The 24,629-nt window shown below is 45.2% G+C and overlaps 1 protein-coding gene across 3 annotated transcripts; it reads left to right on the top strand.

Annotated features, from left to right (window-relative positions):
- Positions 1–614: 614 nt before the first annotated feature.
- On the top strand, positions 615–23,847 carry LOC149427580 (retinol dehydrogenase 7-like). 3 transcript variants are annotated; one of them, XM_089667884.1, is made up of 6 exons: positions 615–1,322; positions 2,490–2,672; positions 14,209–14,535; positions 16,036–16,294; positions 17,037–17,203; positions 23,372–23,847. In XM_089667884.1, the coding sequence occupies exons 3-6, from the start codon at positions 14,214–14,216 to the stop codon at positions 23,605–23,607; spliced, it is 984 nt and encodes a 327-aa protein (XP_089524010.1). In that variant the 5' UTR covers positions 615–1,322; positions 2,490–2,672; positions 14,209–14,213; the 3' UTR covers positions 23,608–23,847. The 3 variants fall into 3 exon arrangements, with proteins under 3 accessions (XP_089524010.1, XP_089524009.1, XP_089524011.1); XM_089667883.1 differs by lacking the exon at positions 615–1,322 and having other exon boundaries at positions 2,404–2,672; XM_089667885.1 differs by lacking the exons at positions 615–1,322; positions 2,490–2,672 and having other exon boundaries at positions 12,132–14,535.
- Positions 23,848–24,629: the final 782 nt, after the last annotated feature.

Below are 24,629 nucleotides of genomic sequence, written 5' to 3'. Positions count from 1 at the left end.
AAAAAAATTGTAAACGCATTGAAAACCAATTAATCCGTTCCAGAGGTCAGAAAAAAGTTAAAAAAAAAGTCTTTTATCTGTTCAAAACTCTATATAAAGTGCACTTTAAAGGCATAAATACTGTACAGGGACATGATTAAAATAAATTCGTAAATGCATTGAAAACCAATTAATTTGTTTCGTATTGCCAAAAAAACGCGGTTTCCTATAGGAATGCATTGAAAACCAATTAATCTGTTCCGGAGGTCAGAAAAAAAGTAAAAAAAAGTCTTTATCTGCTCAAAACTCTTTATAAAGTGCACTTTAAAGGCATAAAGACGCTTCAGGAGGATCCACATTTCCATAATATGACCCGGCATTGATATCTGAGATGCTTCTGGAGGATCCACATTTCCGTAGTGTGACCCGGCATTGATATCTGAGAGGCTTCAGGAGTATCCACATTTCCATAATGTGACCCGGCATTGATATCTGAGACGCTTCAGGAGGATCCACATTTCCGTAGTGTGACCCGGCATTGATATCTGAGACGCTTCAGGAGGATCCACATTTCCGTAGTGTGACCCGGCATTGATATATGAGATGCTTCAGGAGGATCCACATTTTCATAATGTGACCCGGCATTGATATCTGAGACGCTTCAGGAGGATCCACATTTCCGTAGTGTGACCCGGCATTGATATCTGAGACGCTTCAGGAGGATCCACATTTCCGTCGTGCAGCAGAGTGGAGATGGGAGAACATCCGAGATCTTAGGGATTTGGAACTTCCCAGTGAGAGAAGGAACTTGGACTTTATAGTTACACAAGAATGGGAGCTGGAACGAGCATATAAAAGGCTGTTTGATGAAGCTCAGCAGTATACCCCAGCACCCATAGATGCTATAGATTACAAGTTAACCACTGAAGTGCTGGCACTGGACCCAAGTGCCGCCAGCCCGTGCCCTGGATTTTCATCAATCTCAGAGACTGGGGATTTATTAGACTTTCCTGTTGAGAAGGAAAAACCCAGTGAGACTCCAGCAGAAGAGTTGATGCCAAGAAGCGCGATTTTGGTCTCATCTGACCACAACACTTCCCACCAGTCCTCCTCTGCATCATTCAGATGTTCAGTGGCAGACTTCAGATGGTCCTGGACATGTGCTTTCTTGAGCAGAGGGACCTTGCGGGCACTGCAGGATTTCAGTCCTTGTCGGCGTAGTGTGTTACCAATTGTTTTCTTGGTGACTGTGGTCCCAGCTGCCTGGAGATCATCGACAAGATCCTCACGTGTAGTTCTGGGATGATTCCTCACTGTTCTCATGATCATTGACACTCCACGAGGTGAGATCTTGCTTGGTGCACCAGACCTAGGGAGACTGACACTTGTTTTGTGTTTCTTCCATTTGTGAATGATTGCACCAACTGTTGTCACCTTCTCACCAAGCTGCTTGGCCATAGTTTGGTAGCCCAGTCCAGCCTTGTGTAGGTCTACCATCTTGTCCCTGACATCCTTGGACAGCTCTTTGGTCTTTGCCATGGTGGAGAGTTTGGAATCTGATGGTTTGATTGCTCCTGTGGACAGGTGTCTTTTATACAGGTAACAAAATGAGATTAGCAGCACTCCCTTTAAGAGACTGCTTCTAATCTCAGCTTGTTACCTGTATGAAAGACACCTGGGAGCCAGAAATCCTGCTGAATGATAGGGAATCAAATCCTTCTTTCCCTCATGGATATGCAGATCAGTCATCATTTGTTAGACGCATTTCTGCTGAATTTGTTGTTGTATTCTGTCTCTCAGTGTTACACCGAACATTCCATTGTTAGACCGATCATTTCTGTGTGAGGGGCGAACATTCCATTGTTAGACCGATCATTTCTGTGTGAGGGGCGAACATTCACCATCAGCAGGGGAGCAAATACACATTTCCTTCACTGTATATACAGTATCTTGTTCAGCCGTAGGGACAGAAATTGAAGTGAAATCCCTTCCATATACAGTATGTCTTTTAATGGGGTTTTCCGCCATTTGCCGAGAGTTGAACTTCAAATGTCAGATACGTTGTTTCTTTAACATCTATTTTTTTACAAGTATTTATATAGAGAAGTGCTAACAATTTATGCAGTGAATTGTACATTCTTTCATATCAGTCCCTTCGCTCGGGGAACGGTCTTTATCTCACACACAAGAGCCAATTTGGGAAGCGGCCAATTATCATCCCGGCACAGCTTTGGTGTGGGAGGAAAAGGACGCCGAGATCTCACACACGAGGTAGACCGGCGTCTGAACCAGGGCCCCAGTGCTGCAAGGCAGAATTGCTAACCACTAAGTTGCTGTGACTTCCCATTGAAAGTGATGAAAACTTTGCAGCATACAACACAGAGGTGCTGGGTCATAGCAGGACACAGAATAAACCCAACCCCCCCCCCCCCCAAGTCCATGTGAACCAGGGCGACGATGGCGCCTAAAACGTCTTACACAAGTTTTTCTTTTTTTTTTCCATTCCAAAGTAAATACACGCTGACCGCTTCCAGCTTCCCCACCCCTGACTGCTGGGCAGGCTGCTTGTGTTCTCCCAACAAGGACAGAATTTCCCTTCTGAAGGAAACGCAGCACCGAGCCTTCTGTTGGAGGTGCCACGTTGCTCGTGAGACTCGGGAATCCTCTTCTTCTACAGCTCTGCAGGTGACCAGGTAAGGAGTTCGACTTTCCCAGCTTTCATCTACAGATCGTCTGAGTAGAAATACTGAGCAACCAGTCTGTTTAGTTGGTTTTTCTGAAATGACATCAGAAGAGCTTTTTTTTCAGCGGGAACGCGGGGGAACGCAGTTCCGGAACCTCCTGCTCTGAATGTATGTAATGGCAAGGGGTGCTGGGATGTACTGGAGGGTCTGTTGATGCTGCTTGGTGATCTATTGTCACCGGAGGGGATCTATTTTTAAGTAGGGGTCTATTGTTGTTGGTGGGGGGTCTATTGTTGTTGGGGGGAGGGATCTTATGTTTCTGGGGGGTTAATCATTGCTTGGAGGGATTTACTGGTGAGAGAGGGGGTCTATTGATGCTGGCTGGTGTGGATGTATTGTTGCTAGGGTGGTATTTTGTTGCGGAGGGTCCATTCTTGCTGGGGGGAGTCTATTGTTGTGGGGGATCTATTGTTGCTGGGGGTCTATTGCTGAGAGGGGGATCTGTTGTTGCTGGGGGTCTATTGTTAGGGGGATCTATTGTTAAGAGGGGGAATGTGTTGTTGCTGGGGGAGTCTATTGGTGTGGGGCAGGGGCGTTCCTAGGGTTGGTGTCACCCGGTTACACCCCCTCCGACGATCCCCGCAGAATGGATCGGATCTGCGGATTGAGCATAATGGATCGGAGTCCAATCCATCTGTATGGCAGATTTTATTCTGGTGTTAAAGCTTTGTGAATTGAGCCTGTTTGTGAACTGTTGGCGCCATAAATCCTGTATAGTAATAATAATAAGTGCTGCACACTCTGAAAAGCAATTTTGACGGTAGATCACTCCCAGAGGACAGCCAAGCAGCGGCTTTCAGTCATTCAGGAGACGTGGCCCCCATCGTCTTGAATGGACAGGCCACTCCACAACTGATTGATCTCTGGTGCTTCTTCTGCCTTACCCAGTCAAATCCGTGCTGTATGGGGTCTTGAAGAGGCTTAAACCACCCAGACATCTGGCCTGATGTTGCTTCAGTTATGAATGGACACAGGAGTGATTGGTAACAATTGCTCACTGTGTCCATTCAGAAAAGGTTGGGGGTCTGTACATTACATATTTACCATCTCCTTGTCCCACTTCCCATCCCCCTGTGTACCCGGAGATTTAAGCCGGCAGCGCTGGCGAAGGGGCACACTGGGGAGGGGGATGAGATGTGGGCAGGACAGGGAGGGGGATCGGTCCAACTGGGCAATTACAGGGACTATGCCCTCTGTGTTTCGCTGCACTGATTCCCCCTGCTGTCCTGGCCCCCCAGTTGTGTCCGGGCCCCCCACTTATCGACGATCCTGGCGGACATACATACACATGCATATTTATGTAAGATGAGATGCACTATGTGTCGCAAACTTGCGCATCAGAGATGGACGCGGTGCAACCATTTTGTAGGCATCTCCATCTTCCTCCTTATCCTTCTCCTTCCCCCCCTCCCTTCCTGAGAGGCACAGTGTCAGGGAGCATCGCGACGCATGGGTCTACATATGCGTAGGTGTCTGTCAAGACATGCAGGCAGCAGGGCACTAGGACCCAGCGCACCCGTCGTCTATGACAGTACTGGGCAGGCACTAGGACCTAGGCTGCCCCTGTCAGGTGCAGGGCGGGCTACTTAAACCAGCCCTGAACAGACACTTGTTGCCGAATGGTCTTTGTGTATCCTGTTGCCTGTGTTGTGAGTACTCTGATCTGGATTGTCTGACCTTGTTGCCTTCTCCTGTCCTGACCCCTTGGCTTGCCTGACTCTGCTCCTGGATGCTCCCTTATAGATCTGATCTTCTGGTATTGACCCTGCATGTGACCCGACTATCCTTTGCCTATCGTCTTGTACCGCACCGACCTGCTAGTTACCGACACGGCCTGTTTGATCTTGCTCATCCATCCATCCCTCAGGGATCCCCGGGCTCCCTCACATCAGACTCTTAACCCACAGGAGCCTCTGGCAGACTCCTCTACCTCTGGTAGAGATACCCGGTAGCTGCGACCTGGTCCCGGAGCGCTCCAAGTCCATCCCCACCATCAGGGGCCCTGGTGAACAAGTGCTCCGGTACTTAGACTCCGCACTCTGGGGAGGCTCTATCAGGGGACTGATAGAGGTGCTGTCAGGTGGTCCATTACAGTACCATTCGGCCATGACTGAGTCTGGAGGGAGGCCCTCTCCGCTAGAGGACATTTGCCGACATTTATCCGCCCTGACTCAGGCAGTAACTGCACTTCAGGATAAATGTTCATGTTTGGAATATCGTTTTGATACCATGACCGTGTCTGAGACTCCTTCCCAGAGCCAGGCTTTGGCCGTCGGCTCTGGGGGAACCTCTGGATCTCCCACAGGGGCTGCGGCTGCACCTTCACCAGCCGAACCTCGTGTTCCCATGCCTGAACGTTTTCGGGGAGATCGTGCACGATTCAGGTCTTTTAAAAACGCATGTCTGCTATATTTTGACCTGCAACCCCGTACATTCACCACTGAGTCGGTCAAAGTAGGATTCATTATGTCCCTACTACAAGATGAACCCCAGGGCTGGGCCCATAGATTAAGGGAAAGTCAGGCTTCCCAGCTACAGTCTGTAGACACATTTTTTGAAGCTATGGCCATCCTTTACGACGACCCCCAACGGGTGGCTTCGGCCGAATCCACCCTTTACTCACTCCGACAGGGTCGCCGAGTAGCAGAGGAATATGCCTCTGAGTTCAGGCGATGGATGGGGGACACGCGTTGGAATGACGCTGCCCTGCGTCACCAGTTCCGGGTCGGACTCTCAGAGGCGCTAAAGGATGAGTTAGCCCGAGTTGGCCTCCCAGAGTCCTTGGAAGATCTGATCGCCCTGGCGATCCAAATCGATCGCAGGTTACGGGAATGCCGGTCTGAGAGGTCAGGCCAGGGTCAAGGAGTCACATGGGCACCTCCCAGGGGCACAGGTCAAGTAACCTCCACCGATAATCTACCATCCGTTCCCGTGGATACTTCTGAACCCATGCAGCTGGGTTTGGCTCGGTAGACCCTCACCCCAGAGGAACGCCAGCGAAGACGCACCAGGAACCTCTGTTTTTACTGTGGAGAAGCTGGACATGTCGTGCGGAACTGCCCGGTGAAAGCACGTAAGTCGAGAACTTCAGTTCCTTCTTGTTCCATGGGAAATATAAGCCAATCCAGTTACTTAGCAGTACCCCTCTTTTTTCAGCTTCCAGGAAGGATCGTGGAAACCACAGCAATCATTGACTCGGGGGCCTGCAGTTGTTTTGTGGACCTTGACTTTGCCCGTCAGCAGGAAATTCCTTTACAGGCCAGGAAATGGGGGCTTAACTTATTTTTAGCTGACGGTTCCCAGATTAAATCGGGATTAGTAGATCAAGAGACTCCCCCTATGCTTACCACCATAATGGGTTTTCACCGGGAGTTGTTACGTTTTGACGCCATCGCGTCACCCCTTTTCCCAGTGATCCTGGGGCTTCCGTGGCTACAAGCCCACAACCCCCAGATCAACTGGGAGACCGGTTCCCTCAGTTTTCCTTCGGCATATTGTCGGGAAAATTGCCATGCCTCAGGGCCCGGTGCCCCCCAAATTCTCCTGTGTGCTGAGGAGAATTCCAGTCTGAGACAGGTTGTTCCAGTAGTATATCATGACTACCTTGACGTTTTTAACAAACGTGGGGCCGACACCTTGACCCCACATCGCCCATATGACTGTCCTATTGATTTATTACCAGGATCCGAGATTCCCTTTGGCCGCATTTTTCCGTTATCTGAGGTGGAATTGGGGGTGTTGAAGGAATATATAGAGGAGAACCTCCGGAAGAAATGTATTCGTCCGTCCACTTCACCGGCAGGGGCGGGTATTTTCTTTGTGGAAAAGAAAGATAAAACCTTGAGGCCTTGTGTAGATTACACTGTTCAACAAATTTTTATTTTTTGCCAGTTTTGGAAACAAAAGGATCCATTTCTTAATGAATTTCACATTCTGAGTTCAAATATAACAATGAAATTTGTCAATTGGCTCTAGTTTTTCTGTAAACGGAAAGTTTTCTACTATAGGCGTAATGACTACATAATGCACAATAATTATATAGATAGATGTCTTTCCACAAATATGAAGCAAGTGATATTGACTACATAACAAAGCCTAAATGGCATAATATATTGCATAGGATTACCAAGAAAAATTATAGCCATAAGCTAAGTTGAATCATTTTAATACTTAGGATTCTCACTAGTTTTGTCTTCAGTTTGTGTCGGTTTTGCTTCTCTTGGCTTTTCTCTTGTATTCGAGGAAAGGGCTATCTCTTACAACTGCACGTGACTACACGCTTCAGGTTCTTCCTCACTTGACTCAACCACGAAGGATTCTGGTGCTTTAGGAATTGGTAGCCCCTCTCCATGAGGAACTGGACGTATTGCCGATGGAATATTTGGATAGTGCACAGATAACTTTTTCTTCTTATTTAGCCCTTTTACAATTGGAGGCACCATACAAAAGTAACAATTACTAACATGATCTGTTGGCTCTCTCCAAATCATTGGCACAGCGAAAGGCATAGATGCCTTTTTTCCATTCAACCATTGCTCCAGTGCCGTCCCACAAGAATTGCAGCATATATGTGGTGCCCAGCTCTTGTCCTGGTCTCCTATCTTGCAGCCAAAATACAAGTTGTAGGCTTTCTTAATCATTCCTGTTATCCTCCTTTTTTGTGAGATAAAAGTTATTTCACCGCAGATATAGCAGAAATTATCTGCTTTATTCACACAAGTTCGAGGCATTACTGAGTAGCCTATATAAGCATAAAACGAAATGTAAAGACGCTGTCGAACTCCAATCAGCTACAGATACTGCAGCTTTTATGCAGTGAAGTGATGCAATTAAAGGCTAATATTGCATCATCTCAGTATACATGACATTTTCTATTGGTCACCAGTATCAATTGCGCAATATGCAGCTGAAGTTGCATCATAATTTTGAATGGCTTACGTCATTAGATGGGTGAATATATCATGGAAACTAGAGCCAATCAACATTTTTTAGGGTCATTTTCGTTTTCAGCACCCCAAAATTATGTAAGATTAGCTAATTTTATGCCCAAAACTTTTTACCTGTTGAACAGTGTTATCGGGAATTAAATTGAATTACGATTAAGAACCGCTACCCTTTACAGCTAGTCCCAGAGCTCTTCCAAAGCCTGAGAGCGGCGGTTTGCTTTACCAAGTTGGACCTGCGTGGGGCATACAATTTGGTACGCATGCGGGAAGGGGACGAGTGGAAGACAGCTTTCCGCACTCGGTTCGGCCACTTCCAGTATCTGGTTATGCCTTTTGGACTCTGCAACGCTCCGGCCACCTTCCAGCATTTTGTTAACGATGTCTTCAGGGATTTCCTGGACATTTTTGTCATTGTGTACCTAGATGACATCCTGATATTCTCACCATCCTTAGACACCCATAGAGTTCATGTGATTAAGGTTCTGGGGCGTTTGCGCCTACACGGCTTATATGCCAAGGCCGATTTAAGTGTTGTTTTGAACAGCAGAGCATTTCTTTCCTGGGTCTGATCATCTCCACTGCGGGGGTCGCAATGGATTCCCAAAAAGTCGTGGCAATTCTTGAATGGCCAATCCCAACTGATAAAAAAGGCGTCCAACGATTCATTGGGTTCGCCAACTTCTACAGGAAGTTCATTAGGAATTTTTCAGGTCTGGTCTCCCCTATCACGCAGCTGACTAAGTCAGGGGTCCGCTATAGATGGACATCAGAAGCTCAGGAAGCATTTGAAACTTTGAAACGATTGTTTACCACAGCTCCCATTCTGGGCCACCCGGACGCAGCACTACCATATGTGCTAGAAGTGGATGCATCCGAAAACGCAGTGGGATCAATTCTGTCCCAGAGGAAAGGGCCAAAAGAACTGCTGCATCCAGTGGCATTTTTCTCTAGGAAACTCACCCCGGCAGAGCGTAACTATGACATTGGGGACCGAGAGCTACTGGCCATCAAGACCGCTCTGGAGGAGTGGAGATACTTGCTGGAAGGAGCAGCCCACCCGATTTTGATCTTCACAGATCACAAGAATCTCGAATATCTAAGAACAGCTAAACGCCTAAGGCCACGCCAAGCTAGGTGGGCACTCTTCTTTACTCATTTTTCGTTCCACATCACTTATAGGCCGGGTTCAAAGAATACTAAGCCAGACGCCCTTTCGCGCATGTTTGAGGACCCCAAGGAGGAACTCAGGCCAGATACCATCCTGTCATCAGGGAACTTTTTGGCCCTTCAAACTGATCTGCGTGCAAAACTGCAAGACGTATCAGGGACATGGTCTTCCTTACCAGAAGTACCACTCTCCCGCGAAGGAGGTCTGATACGAAAGGAGGGATTGATTGTGGTACCAGAGGAGGTGCAGACGCAGGTCTTGGGGCACTGTCATGATCATCCAATGGCAGGGCATTTTGGAGTGGCAAAAACGCTGGAGCTGCTGAAACGCACCTTCTGGTGGCCTAACATGAACAGAGATTGTAAACGATATGTGAAGTCTTGTGCTGTTTGCCAGAGAAACAAGCCAACTAGAAACAAGGCCTGGGGCCTGCTACGCCCACTACCCATTCCTGCTCGCTCTTGGCAAATGATAGCCATGGATTTTATAGTGGAGCTACCTCCGTCCCAGGGTCATACTGCAATTTTTGTCATTGTTGACCGCCTGTCGAAGATGGCTCATTTTGTACCCTTGAAGAGTATTCCTTCGGCTATAGAGACTGCTCGGATTTTTATCAGAGAAGTGGTCAGGTTACATGGGGTTCCAGAAGACGTAAATAATAAGGGATCCTCCTGCGCTCATGGGAATAATTGACAAAATACAGCTGCTGTCACTTAGCTGATACCAATAAGTGCAAAATAAAATTAAAAATTAGTGAAGCGCTTGTATCACATGAATACAATCATGTATCTCCATATAGTGTAATTATAAATCAAAGTGACCACTATATATAATAAATGTGTGTTGACTCCCTCTAGTGAAAAGAAAAAATAGTGTCAACCAAAATAGCTAAATAACACACATTAGGAAACTAAATATATAGTGCATAAATCAAATATAATGAACAGAATATATATATACGTGAAAACAGAATATTGGCCACATACAATGGTGTCTAAATTATACATAAATGATATATGCCATAGGTGAACAAGACAATATCAAAGGTGAAAAAAATATTCCATGCATGTGACTGTGCTTTAAGCTGGAACACACACGTGATCTCCACTTCTAAGTGCAAGTACTCTCCTTCAAATGGCAGCAATGCCTGCTCACCTCCCTTCCTCGACCCACACAGGGCCTCAAAGCAGTTACCACCTCAGTGGTGTATTCCTCTGGCAGACTCCTTATTCCTCCTCCTCTCTTATGCAACTCATAAAAAGACAAGAAAGCCTTCCATAGTGTAGTAAATTTAATAGGCAAAGTTAAAAATTACAAAGTATTCCACTCACATGCTCCTTTCCATAAAAAAGCGTTTTTCCCAGCCTGTGGGTAGATATGCATGCACCTGGGGGAATCCAATATGGCCACTGTGTCCGGACATACGTCACCAGGAAGTAGACAAACCGACGCGTAGCGTCACGTGCGTCGTGACTTCATCAAGGTAACCCTGATGAAGTCACGACGCACGTGACGCTACGCGTCGGTTTGTCTACTTCCTGGTGACGTATGTCCGGACACAGTGGCCATATTGGATTCCCCCAGGTGCATGCATATCTACCCACAGGCTGGGAAAAACGCTTTTTTATGGAAAGGAGCATGTGAGTGGAATACTTTGTAATTTTTAACTTTGCCTATTAAATTTACTACACTATGGAAGGCTTTCTTGTCTTTTTATGAGTTGCATAAGAGAGGAGGAGGAATAAGGAGTCTGCCAGAGGAATACACCACTGAGGTGGTAACTGCTTTGAGGCCCTGTGTGGGTCGAGGAAGGGAGGTGAGCAGGCATTGCTGCCATTTGAAGGAGAGTACTTGCACTTAGAAGTGGAGATCACGTGTGTGTTCCAGCTTAAAGCACAGTCACATGCATGGAATATTTTTTTCACCTTTGATATTGTCTTGTTCACCTATGGCATATATCATTTATGTATAATTTAGACACCATTGTATGTGGCCAATATTCTGTTTTCACGTATATATATATTCTGTTCATTATATTTGATTTATGCACTATATATTTAGTTTCCTAATGTGTGTTATTTAGCTATTTTGGTTGACACTATTTTTTCTTTTCACTAGAGGGAGTCAACACACTTATTATATATAGTGGTCACTTTGATTTATAATTACACTATATGGAGATACATGATTGTATTCATGTGATACAAGCGCTTCACTAATTTTTAATTTTATGTTCCAGAAGACGTGGTATCCGATCGCGGGGTACAATTTACCTCCAAATTTTGGAGAGCCTTGTGCAGGGCCCTGGGTGTCAAGCTATTACTCTCCTCCGCTTTTCATCCCCAGACCAACGGACAGACAGAGAGGACCAACCAGACCTTGGAGCAGTACCTGAGGTGCTACACGTCTTTTTTGCAAAACGACTGGCTGACACTCCTGCCCCTAGCAGAATTCGCTTTCAATAACGCAAACCACTCAGCCACAGGGCAATCGCCGTTTTTTGCAAATTACGGATTCCACCCCACCTTCATGCCTGACCTGATTGCTGAAAGCACAGTTCCAGCCACCCAAAGCATGGTCAGTTTTTTTTCTGATAACCACAAACTACTGCAGGAGGCCATGGCTAAGGCCCAGGAAGATAACAAAGATGTTTGACAAGAAGCGAAGGGGGGAACTAGTGCTGCAACCAGGGGATAAGGTCTGGCTAGCAACAACTAACCTGAAACTACTTTGTCCCTCGAAGAAGCTAGGACCAAACTTTTTAGGACCCTTTCAGGTCAAACGCATGGTTAACAAAGTGGCTTATGAGCTTGTCCTTCCAGAAACCTTTAAGATTCACCCGGTGTTCCATGTTTCATTGCTGAAACCGGTGGTCTCAGATCCATTTCCGGACCGGGAATCCAGATCCCCTGAAGCCATTACTGTTGAGGACCAAGAGGAATTTGAAGTAGAAGCAATTCTAAACTGTCGAAGGAGGGGAGGCCAGACCCAGTTCTTGATTAAGTGGAAAGGCTATGGTCCAGAGGAGAACTCTTGGGAACCAGCCCAAAATGTCCATGCCCCTAGACTCATCCGGGAGTTCCATCGTAGCCACCCGCGGAGGAGAGATCAGTTGGGCACCCGGAGGATGCCCATAGGTGGGGGGGCAATGTCAGGGACCATCGCGACGCATGGGTCTACATATGCGTAGGTGTCTGTCAAGACATGCAGGCAGCAGGGCACTAGGACCCAGCGCACCCGTCGTCTATGACAGTACTGGGCAGGCACTAGGACCTAGGCTGCCCCTGTCAGGTGCAGGGCAGGCTACTTAAACCAGCCCTGAACAGACACTTGTTGCCGAATGGTCTTTGCGTATCCTGTTGCCTGTGTTGTGAGTACTCTGATCTGGATTGTCTGACCTTGTTGCCTTCTCCTGTCCTGACCCCTTGGCTTGCCTGACTCTGCTCCTGGATGCTCCCTTATAGATCTGATCTTCTGGTATTGACCCTGCATGTGACCCGACTATCCTTTGCCTATCGTCTTGTACTGCACCGACCCGCTAGTTACCGACACGGCCTGTTTGATCTTGCTCATCCATCTATCCATCCCTCAGGGATCCCCGGGCTCCCTCACATCAGACTCTTAACCCACAGGAGCCTCTGGCAGACTCCTCTACCTCTGGTAGAGAAACCCGGTAGCTGCGACCTGGTCCCGGAGCGCTCCAAGTCCATCCCCACCATCAGGGGCCCTGGTGAACAAGTGCTCCAGTACTTAGACTCCACACTCTGGGGAGGCTCTATCAGGGGACTGATAGAGGTGCTGTCAGGTGGTCCATTACACACAGTGACAGATGTGTGTGTACTGGTTATGGGTCAATGGCAGGGCAAGGCATCCCTAGTTCGGTGCCCAGTGGTCTGCGGAAGTTGTAGCCTTTCTCACCTAAGCCAAGATAAGGGCAGCTTTTCCCAGAGAGCCAGAGTCTCTCTGTCCAAGAACCTGTGTAATCTCACACCTCGTAAGGAGATAAGGCAGCTCTCCCAGGAATTGAAAGAGTTTTTAACCTCATAAAACCTAGCAGTGTAGGTGGCAGAATTAGACAAACACTTCTCAAATCTAGTTTTCCACTATGTCTCATATCTTGGAATATGAGAGACTTACATAAAAACCAGACATCCCGTCAGATTGGCGAGGAGCAGGTGAACAGTTTGATGGGTCATTCAAATTATCTTGGACCATCAGGGGAGCCGAAACATAGAACTCGTAAACCGTGCAACACATAACTTCATAATTCATATTTAGATAATCCTCGGACTTGTCTGCATAATAATATACCCGCGGGTAGATTGTCGCTCGTGCAGCTGAGAAGTTATAGACCAGAATATGAATTATGAAAAATGTTGGTTCCAATTTAGGGTTCCGCCTGACGATCCCTCCCTAAACAGAGTATTGGTCAGTTACTCAGAGCCACCCCCCTGCTGGGACATTTTAAAAACAGGCTAGCAGGCCTAAGTAAGTTAAATTAAAGACATCTCCCATTTTTCCATCGTAACAGCGGGAGATCAAAGCCCCATTCTGCTCTAAAAAAAAACTTGGATCTGCTTACATCAAAGGCTTAAATGGCAAGTACCTAAACCCTTTAACTTCTCCCTGTTATCTCTTTGGTGTGTGTGTGATATCTTCTCTGTAAATATTTTTATTGCACCTGTTTGACCCTTTTAGTAATAAATCTTCCTTTCTGAAAGTGTTAAAATGTTTCTATAGCCCTTAATTGCAATTTACGAATTCCTGCCTTTTGAAGAGATGCTACTGTTGGTTTAAACCTCTGTATAACCGGCCTGCGGACCGTTGTATACAGACGATTATTTCAATCATTATAGTGTTATAACTGATAACGCGAGTTTCCTCTTTCTCTGTACAAAAAGGAGGTGGTGGCAGTGTGAAGGGTTAATTGCGTAATTAACCTGACCCAGTAACAACCGCTCAGGTCGCAGGTACATAGATTGTAGTCCATTAGCTGGAAAATCTTTGTGCAGGGTGCGGCTGGGCGTGCTATTGTTACACACGTCACATCGCGGTTTGGATCGGCCAGTCCTTCGGTCACGAGTTTGGTGAGAAGGTCTGGGGTCTGATGCCACGATCGTGACATATTGGTGGCAGTGATCGTGAGATTGTCGCATGTTGGTGGCGGCGATCTTGCGATCGTGACTCTATGCAACAGTAGCTTTCTGCCGGCAAGATCCAGCAGTCTAGTCTGTGCTGTACAGGGACTGTAGCCAAATTCAGGTACTTACATTGCTTGCATTTCATGATATATGAATGATCATAGAGTAGCATTCATCTGCCACTTTTGTATCACCCAGGAGTTCAGCCGCAACAATATATTTTATTACAGAACCCATGTGCATCATGTGGCTCCCCCTTCTGGTGGCGTTGGGTGTGATTCTTCTGTACAGGTGGTACAGGCAGAGCCAGATCCTGGAGAATCTCACCGACAAATACGTCTTCATCACCGGATGCGATACTGGATTCGGGAACTTGCTGGCCAAGCAGCTGGACAAACGTGGGATGAAGGTCCTGGCCACTTGTCTGACGGAGAAAGGTGCCGAAAATCTGAAGAAAGAGACCTCCAGCAGGCTGAGAACAAGAATCCTGGATATCAGCGACAGCCAAAGTGTGAGCTCTGCTGCCCAGTGGGTGTCCAGCATTGTTGGACATGAAGGTGATTGTTTCTCCCATACATGCTTTACAGAAAATCACCCATTTCTAGTTTTATTTTTTCTTATTCAAAGAGAATGTGAGAAGGAAAATAACATTTCTTAGATTGCCACTATTAGTTTTTTTTTGTAATTATTATTATTCTGGCAAAAAAATGCCCATTCAAGGACATGCCTTTCAGACAGGCAGCCAAGCTGGGCTTTTACCGCTCCCCGGCTGCCTACCTAAGGCTAGGTTCACACCTATGCAGTTTGCGTTTGATCCATTTCTGCAGTGTGTTTTGTGTTTTTTGCCTTTTTTTTATGCGTTTTTTTTTTTTTTTTTTCTTGTTGCTAGGGAGATTAAAACGCAGCAAAAACGCACAACATGATTTTCTGAAGCGTCTCCATTGAAATCTATAGACCCAAAATGCAACGTGCTGCGTTTAAAAAAGTCCCTGACCCTTTCCAAAAAACGCACTGGTTGGAGATGCAGAGATGTGAATGTGTCCCATAGGAAATCATGTTAAATGGACTGTAGTGTGTACTGGTGGTATGGGGGACCTGTACTGGTGGTATGGGGGACCTGTACTGGTGGTATTGGGAGAACTGTACTGGTGGTATGGGGAGAACTGTACTGGTGGTGTGGGGAGACCTGTACTGGTGGTGTGGGGAGACCTGCACTGGTGGTATGGGGAGACCTGTACTGGTGGTATGGGGAGACCTGTACTGGTGGTATGGGGAGACCTGTACTGGTGGTATGGGGAGACCTGTACTGGTGGTATGGGGAGACCTGTACTGGTGGTATGGGAGACCTGTACTGGTGGTATGGGGGACCTGTACTGGTGGTATGGGGGGACCTGTACTGGTGGTATGGGGGGACCTGTACTGGTGGTATGGGGGGACCTGTACTGGTGGTATGGGGGGACCTGTACTGGTGGTATGGGGGGAACTGTACTGGTGGTATGGGGAGACCTGTACTGGAGGTATGGGGGGACCTGTACTAGTGGTATGGGGAGAACTGTACTGGTGGTATGGGGAGAACTGTACTGATGAGGGGAGGGAAATGTGTACTAGGGCAAGGAGAGATCTCTACTGGGACAGGTGAGATCTCTACTGGGGGAGGGGAGAGAAATGTACACTAGGGAGAGGAGAGATCTGTACTGGAGGAGGGGAGCTTTACTGGTGAAAGGGGGAGATGTGTAATAGTGGGAGGGGAAAATCTGTACTGGGAAGGGGATATGTACCGGGGGGGGGGGGGGGAGGGGGGATTTTGGCTTTGGGAGGGAGGCGGTTTTTTGTTGTACCCCATCTACTGACCTGTGCCTAACGCACTCCTGACCCCTGCACTCACATTTTATGCCCCTCTTGCTGTTTATGGCACATTTTGACCCTCCTACAATTTTCTGAAGTTTTCTTGTCTGCCTCTCATAGGAAGTCATTTCTTTAGGAACATTCCTATAGATTTACAAAGTGTTTAGTTTTCTGATTCCAGTACTGACGTTACTTTGTTTCGTGGCTCACAGGGCTTTGGGGATTGGTGAACAATGCTGGTTTTACCATTGCTCTGGCACCCAATGAGTGGCAAACAAAAGAAGACTTCTCCAAGGTTCTGAATGTGAATCTTCTTGGGACGATCGATGTCACGGTGCGCTTGCTGCCTCTTGTCAGAAAAGCCCGGGGACGCATTGTCGTGGTATCCAGTGCCGCTGGGAGATTGGCTTTTATCGGTGGGGGATATTGTCCTTCAAAGTTCGGCCTGGAGGCTTTCTCAGACAGTTTAAGGTGAGTTACCATAACAATCGGCGAGACAAATACATTCTTTACAAATCATACAATGTGATCTCCTGAATTGTTTTTTAAATTCTGTCTCTCAGAGTGGGAATGCACCTACAATGTGAATTTCAGACCCCTCCATGACTTCTAAGTGGGAGAACTTGCCAAATCGCAGGGGGTTCAAATCCTTCTGTTCCTCACTGTGTGTGTGTGTGTGTGTGTGTGTATGTATATATGTATATATATATATATATATATATATATACACATAACATTTTTTTTTAAATGCAAACTCTCCCAGCTCCCTTTATACTTACCTGAGCCCCACTGTGATCCAGTGCTGTGTATGAGAGCAGCGGCTCTCCCAGCTATGTTTCTCCTCACAGGGAAGACTGATAGCAGTGGGAGCCATTGGCTCCTGCTGCTGTCAATCAAACTATGTGATGAGAGAACGGGGGGGGTGGGGCCATGCCCCGCTGTCTGTGTCTTTGGATGCAGGCAGCAGGGCTCTGGACTGAGCCTGCACAAGTACCCGCATAGCCATTACGCAGAGCAGGTAATAATATCTTTAATATCAGTGTAAGTAATGACAAAGGTAAAGTAAAAAAAAAAAAAAAGATGTAAGAAATGTAAAAATTGCTCCGCTCCATAGACGATGTACAGGTGTGAGAACGGGGGAATAAAATCCAAAATCATTTTTCGGTATTTCTAGGAAACCTTTCCTAGCATTTGTATTGTTTCTGTTCTCCAGGAGGGAGATGCGAGATTTCAGTGTGAAGGTTTCTATCATTGAGCCGGGAGCCTTCAAGACCGCGTCAGCCGTTGACGTAGATCTTCATATCAATAATATAACACGACTGTGGGGAAAATTGCCGACACATATTAAGGAGAGCTATGGAGAGGATTACTTCAATGAATGTAAGTTATACCAAGAAGACATAGAGAACATCACTGCAGAGAGTACACCGCACCCGAGTGTTCATAGTCATTGGTGGACATTTACCCAACAGCCATTTTTTGTATGTAGAAAAAAAAAAATCTGGTGTCTGAACCTCATGACTTTCCTTAAAGTTTCTTTGTTCAGCCTCTTATTTTATTCTTTTTTCCCATCGATATCAGCCTTTTATTTTTACCTGGTGATCCTACCAGTAGCACACTTCCTCTCCTAGGGTGACAACGCTCACTGTGTTTTATTATGGAGGAGCCGCGTTGTCACCTAGGGCAGGAAGTATCTCCTCATCCTTTCAGATAGGAGCGCAGGATCCCTGTCTCCAGCATACAACAATTCTTACGTGATGATCAGTGGGCACAAATGACATCTCTGTGAAAACTCCATTCATCCATTTTTTTTTTTTTACCATGAAATACCACTGAAAGTAGCTGCAGGGAGAAAAATATCATGTAATGGGCCAGATGTAGTTTGAAGACCCCTGATAATAAAAATATGGTCAGTGCTAAAAGCATAAATGTGCCTCAATAATTAAATAAATAAATACTTTTTTTAAATTTTTTATATATATATATATATATATATATATAGAGTGTATATATATATCAGGTACTTATATAGCCCTGTCAATTTACGCAGTGCTTTACACATATATATATATATTGTACAGTCACATCAGTCCCCGCCCCTGAGGGGCGTACAATCTAAGGTTCCTAACTTACATTCATACATACACATACTAGGGACAATTTAGACAGGATCCAATTAACCTACCAGCATGTCTTTGGAGTGTGGGAGGAAACCGGTGTACCCGGAGGAAACCCACGCAGGCACAGGGAGAACATGCAAACTCCAGGCAGGTGGTGCCATGGGTGAGATTCGAACCAATGACCCTAGTACTGTCAGGTGGAAGTGCTAACCATTTAGCCACTATATATATATATATATATATATATATATATATATATATTAAAAAAGAAAAAATAATGAATAAAACAAGCAAAGTCAATCAATAAATATAAATACAGTCATGGCCGAAATTGTTGGCACCCTTGATATTTCTCCAGGAAATCATGTATTTCTCACGAAACGTATTGCATTAACACATGTTTTGCTATACACATGTTTATTCCCTTTGTGTGTATTGGGACAAAACAAAAAAAGGGAGGAAAGAAAGCAAATTCGACATAATGTCACACAAACCTCCAAAAATGGGCTGGACAAAAGTATTGGCACCCTTTCACAACTGCGGATAAATAAGAATGTTACAAGCATGTGATGCTCCTGTAAACTCACCTGGGGCAAGTAACAGGTGTGGGCAATATAGAAATCACACCTGAAAGCAGATAAAAAGGAGAGACGTTCACTTAACCTTTGCATTGTGTGTCTGTCTGTGCCACACTAAGCATGGACAACAGAAAGAGGAGACGAGAACTGTCTGAGGACCTGAGAACCAAAATTGTGGCAAAATATCAACAATCTCAAGGTTACAAGTCCATCTCCAGAGAACTAGATTTGCCTTTGTCCACAGTGCGCAACATTATCAAGAAGTTTGCAACCCATGGCACTGTAGCTAATCTCCCTGGTCGTGGACGGATGAGGAAAATTGATGAAAGATTGCAACGCAGAATAGTCCGGATGGTGGATAAGCAGCCCCAAACATGTTCCAAAGACATTCAAGCTGTCCTGCAGGCTCAGGGAGCATCAGTGTCAGCGCGAACTATCCGTCGACATTTAAATGAAATGAAACGCTATGGCAGGAGACCCAGGAGGACCCCACTGCTGACACAGAGACATAAAAAAGCAAGACTACAGTTTGCCAAAATGTACTTGAGTAAGCCAAAAGCCTTCTGGGAAAACGTCTTGTGGACAGATGAGACCAAGATAGAGCTTTTCGGTAAAGCACATCATTCTACTGTTTACCGAAAACGGAATGAGGCCTACAAAGAACAAAACACAGTACCTACGGTAAAATATGGTGGAGGTTCAATGATGTTTTGGGGTTGTTTTGCTGCCTCTGGCACTGGGTGCCTTGACTGTGTGCAAGGCATCATGAAATCTGAGGATTACCAAAGGATTTTGGGTCGCACTGTAGGGCCCAGTGTCAGAAAGCTGGGTTTGCGTCCAAGATCCTGGGTCTTCCAGCAGGACAATGACCCCAAACATACGTCAAAAAGCACTCAGAAATGGATGGCAAAGAAGCGCTGGAGAGTTCTGAAGTGGCCAGCAATGAGCCCAGATCTAAATCCCATTGAACACCTGTGGAGAGATCTTAAAATTGCTGTTGGGAAAAGGTGTCCTTCCAATAAGAGAGACCTGGAGCTGTTTGCAAAGGAAGAGTGGTCCAAAATTCCGGGTGAGAGGTGTCAGAAGCTTATTGATGGTTATAGGAAGCGACTGATTTCAGTTATGTTTTCCAAAGGGTGTGCAACCAAATATTAAGTTAAGGGTGCCAATACTTTTGTCCAGCCCATTTTTGGGGTTTTGTGTGACATTATGTCATATTTGCTTTTCTGCCTCTGTTTTATATTTGTTCCAATACATACAAAGGGAATAAACATGTGTATAGCAAAACATGTGTTAATGCAATACCTTTTTTGTGTGAAATACTTGATTTTCAGGAAAAATATCAAGGGTGCCAACAATTTCGGCCATGACTGTATATATATATTAAAAAAAAATATATATATATAAAAATACTCACATGGAAGAAAAATATACATATTTTCAATATATTTCAATATATATATATATATATATTTATTACACACAGTGTGTGTGTGTGTGTGTGTGTATATATATGTGTGTGTGTGTGTGTGTGTGTGTGTGTGTGTGTGTGTGTGTGTGTGTGTATGTGTGTATATATATATATATATATATATATATATATATATATATATATATATATATATATATATATATATGTGTGTATATACATGTGTGTATGTATATGTATATGTGTGTGTGTGTGTGTGTATATATATATATATATATATATATATACTGTATGTTGAAATGCGTTTTTATCACAAAAAATATGAAAAATATTTAAAAAAATACATTTCAATATACTGTATGTCTTTAAAAATACAAATCTACATTTTTGGAATGCATTTACAAATATATGTTAAAATGACTTTTTTATATGTTAAAAAAATCTCAAGAATATATTTAAAAGATATATATATTTTTTTAAAACTGTAGATTTCTATTTTTAAAGACATACAGTATATTTGAAATGTATTTTTAATAATATTTTTCATATATTTTGTAATAAAAATGCATTTCAACATACAGTGTGTGTGTGTGTGTGTGTGTGTGTATATATATATATATATATATATATATATATATATATATATATATATTCTCCTAGATTGTAAGCTCGAAAGAGCAGGGCCCTCTAACCCCTCATGTATTGTATTGTTACTGTATTGTCTCATGTTCTGTCCCCCACTATAATGTACAGCGCTGAGCATACCCTTTGGCGCTATATAAATACTGTATAATAATATATATATATATATATATATATATTTATTGATATATATTGTTCTATATTGAATACGGCCAAAATTGTAGCATTTCAAATATATGTCAATATATTTGGGAAGAATATTTTTTAAAATATTTCAGATATATTTCCCCTCCCTCCTAGATTGTAAGCTCCAAGGAGCAGGGCCCTCGAACCCCTCCTGTATTGTATTGTATTGTTACTGTGCTGTCTCGTGTACGGTCTCCCATTATATTGTACAGCGCTGAGCAAACTGTCAGCGCTATATAAATACTGTATAATAATATATTTTTCTTCCATATGAGTATATACACTATATTGCCAAAAGCAGGGGCGGAATGACAACTCATGGGGCCCCCGGGCAATAGGGGATCATGGGGCCCCTGTGTCCTTGCCCAAACTCAAAAAAGCCTTAGAAAAAGGTACCGGGGCATCTCATGGGGCCCCCTACTGACCCCAGGCCCTCGGGCAGTGCCCGAGTTTCCAAATGGTCAGTCCGCCCCTGGCCAAAAGTATAGGGCCACCCACCTTTACACGCACATGAACTTGCCCTCCAGAGGATTCCCCCCCCCCCCCCCTTCCTGACCAGGCCATTTTTTGTGTTACAGCCTGCATTACCTTTACTGACAATTACGCGGTCATGCAACACTGCACCCAAATTAAATTTAAGTCCTTCCCCCCCCCCCCCCCACAAATAGAGCTTTCTTTCGGAGGTATTTGATCGCCGGTGCGATTTTTATTTTTTGCGCTATAAAAAGAAAATAATTACTGACAATTTGGAGAAAAAAAACAATATTTTTGACTTTTTGCTATTAAACATGTCCAGTAAAAAAATAAACAAAAATCACATTTCGTCATAAATTTAGGCCAAAATGTATTCTGCTCCGTGTCTTTGCTAAAAAAAAAAATCCCAATACGTGTAAATGAATTGGTTTATGTGAAAGTTTAACATCTACAAATGGTGATGTATATACTGGGATTTTTAAATAATTTGTACTAGTAATGGCGGCCATCAGTGACTTTTAGCGGGACTGCGGCGGGCATTCTGACACTGGGGGGGGAACTGACTTGGGTCACTGACATCCCCAATGACACCAATGCAGTGATCAGTGCTAATAAAAAGTAGCACTGACACTGTACTAATGGCATTGGGCAGGAAGGGGTTAACATGTGGGGCGATCAAAGGGTTAACAGTGTGCTGTGTATGTTTTACTAGGGGGTGGGGTCTGTGTGCATCACTGTAAGCACACTGCTTTGTATGGCTCGGCTGTGCACAGTCATTCAAAGCAGCGTGCAGGAGCTGACAGGGAGAACTGTTTTGTTTACTAACAGTTCTACCCCCATCCCCTTCGGAGATCCTTGGCAATCACCAGATGCCGGTGAGCAATCACTGGCAGGGATCTGTGTCCAGCCCACCACTAGCTAAAGCTTATAGGAGGAGTTTTCTTTCTGCTCTAGGAGGATGCAGAACCCCTGACCCTCTGTCTGAACAGTGCTGATTAGCCCTGTGCTGATCACATGCACTCTCCCAAGGAAAAAAAAAAAAACCTCTCTAGCAATAAACACCAAACTGAGCATGTGCATGGCTATGGTTTAGTCTGTAGATAAGAGGTGGTCGCTTGAAAAAGGGGAGGAACAGAGAAGACAGGATCAAACAGCCTTTTTACACAATGCAGAGGATTACCCCCTTAGGTTCCACAGTGAGTATAACAAGCATGCTTTCATACATATAGAGACTGATTTAACTGTTGTGGGTTCAGTAACACTTTAAGAGTTCCCTTCACTGGAACTAGGAGGCCAAGCCCAACCCCTGAAAAACAACCCCACACCATAATCCCCCCTCCACCAAACTTTACACTTGGCACAATGCAGTCAGGCAAGTACCGTTCTCCTGGCAACCGCCAAACCCAGACATGTCCATCGGATTGCCAGACAGAGAAGCATGATTGGTCATTCCAGAGAACACATCTCCCCTGCTCTAGAGTCCAGTGGCTGTCATGTGACGTGGCCTACCACTTGGTGGCTGAGTTGCTGTTGTTCCCAGTTGCTTCCACTTTGTTATAATCCCACTAACAGTTGAGCGTGGAATATTTAGTAGCCAGGAAATGTCACGGATGGTCTTATTGCACAGGTGGCCACCTATCACGGGACCACGCTTGGAGTCACTGAGCTCCTGAGAGCGACCCATTCTTTCACAAACATTTGTAGAAGCCGTCTGCATGCCTAGGGGCTTGATTGTATACACCTGTGTCCATGGAGGGGATTGGAACACCTGAATCACATGATATGGAGGGGATTGGAACACCTGAATCACATGATATGGAGGGGATTGGGACACCTGAATCACATGATATGGAGGGGATTGGAACACCTGAATCACATGATATGGAGGGGATTGGAAAACCTGAATCACATGATATGGAGGGGATTGGAAAACCTGAATCACATGATTGGGAGGGGATTGGAACACCTGAATCACATGATTGGGAGGGGATTGGAACACCTGAATCACATGATTGGGAGGGCGGGGCCAATACTTGTGGCAATACAGTGTATACATAGATACATTTATAAAAACAGTACCATGCCATAATGAGTTTTTGACTTTTGATGTTCTCACCAGATATCAACGCTCTGAAAACACTAACAGCATCGACCAGCCCGAAGGCATATAAAGTCTCAGATTGTATGGAGCACGCCCTAACTGCTGTCCACCCCTGGACCCGGTACTCACCCGGCTGGGACTGCAAGCTGCACTACCTCCCTCTCTCCTACCTCCCCACCGCCATCTCTGACTATTGGCTGGGTCGGTCGGCTCCCAAACCTGCTAACAGGATATCAGCCGGTGAAAGAAAATAAAGGTCACTGATTGGCACCATGAAGAATTGGTCAATGGCCATGGCCAGTGGGTCACTAAGACCAAATATTCACCGTATTATCCGACAGAATGCTTCTATTTCCTGATTAATCATCGAATATTATATTGACACACCGATACAATGTATTCACTCCGCCATATAGAAACTGTCAAAATGTATCAGAGGAGAAGGACAGGTGGGGCGTCTGACAATTGTTCAATAAAGCTTTGAAAAATATTAATTTGGAAGTATGTGGACTTACCTTTCCAGTAAGGGGTATGCTTGGGGTGTCACACTGACTCCTTCGGGTGCACATGCGTTTGGCAGGTCTTCGCCATTTCTGTGTGGGGTTCCCCCTTGATAACCATAGCAGACCCTCATCGAGGATAACAGCTCGATTTGTATTTGTATTGGGGACCCCACGTAATTTATTTTGTGGGGGTCCTGCCTTTGCAGTAAGAGGTAGGTTTGAGGTGTCACACTGACTTCTTGAGGTGCACATGCGTTTGGCAGGTCTTCACCATTTTTGTATGGGAGTCCCCCTTGACATCCATACCAGACCCTCATCGAGGATAACGGCTCAATTTGTATTGGGGACCCCATGTAATTTTTTTTTTTTGTGGGGGTCCTGCCTTTGCAGTAAAGGGTAGGTTTGGGGTGTCACACTGACTTCTTCGGGTGCACATGCGTTTGGCAGGTCTTCGTAATTTCTGTGAGGGGGTCCCCCTTGACATCCATACCAGACCCTCATCGAGGATAAGGGCTACATTTGTATTTGGGACCCCACGTAATTTTTTTTGTGGGGGTCCTGCCTTTGCAGTTAGAGGTAGGTTTGGGGTGTCACATTGACTTCTTCGGGTGCACATGAGTTTGGCAGGTCTTCACCATTTTTGTGTGGGAGTCCCCCTTGACATCCATACCAGACCCTCATCGAGGAATTAAGGCTCCATTTGTATTAGTATTGGGGACCCCACATAATTTTTTTTTTTTTGTGGGGGTCCTCCATTAGCATCTACTGTTTAT

Source organism: Staurois parvus, unplaced genomic scaffold (assembly GCF_062004578.1).
Source record: "Staurois parvus isolate SC_StPar_1 unplaced genomic scaffold, SC_StPar_1.0 ptg003645l, whole genome shotgun sequence".
Classification (NCBI taxonomy): Eukaryota; Metazoa; Chordata; class Amphibia; order Anura; family Ranidae; genus Staurois; species Staurois parvus.
This window is presented reverse-complemented; position numbering and strand designations above follow the sequence as displayed.

Coding starts and splice junctions, on each gene's coding strand:
- LOC149427580 (XM_089667884.1), top strand. CDS start 14,214: ATGTGCATCATGTGGCTCCCCCTTCTGGTGGCGTTGGGTGTGATTCTT. Junction 16,295..17,036: donor GCTTTCTCAGACAGTTTAAG/GTGAGTTACCAT, acceptor TCTGTTCTCCAG/GAGGGAGATGCGAGATTTCA. Junction 17,204..23,371: donor AGAGGATTACTTCAATGAAT/GTAAGTTATACC, acceptor TGTTCTCACCAG/ATATCAACGCTCTGAAAACA.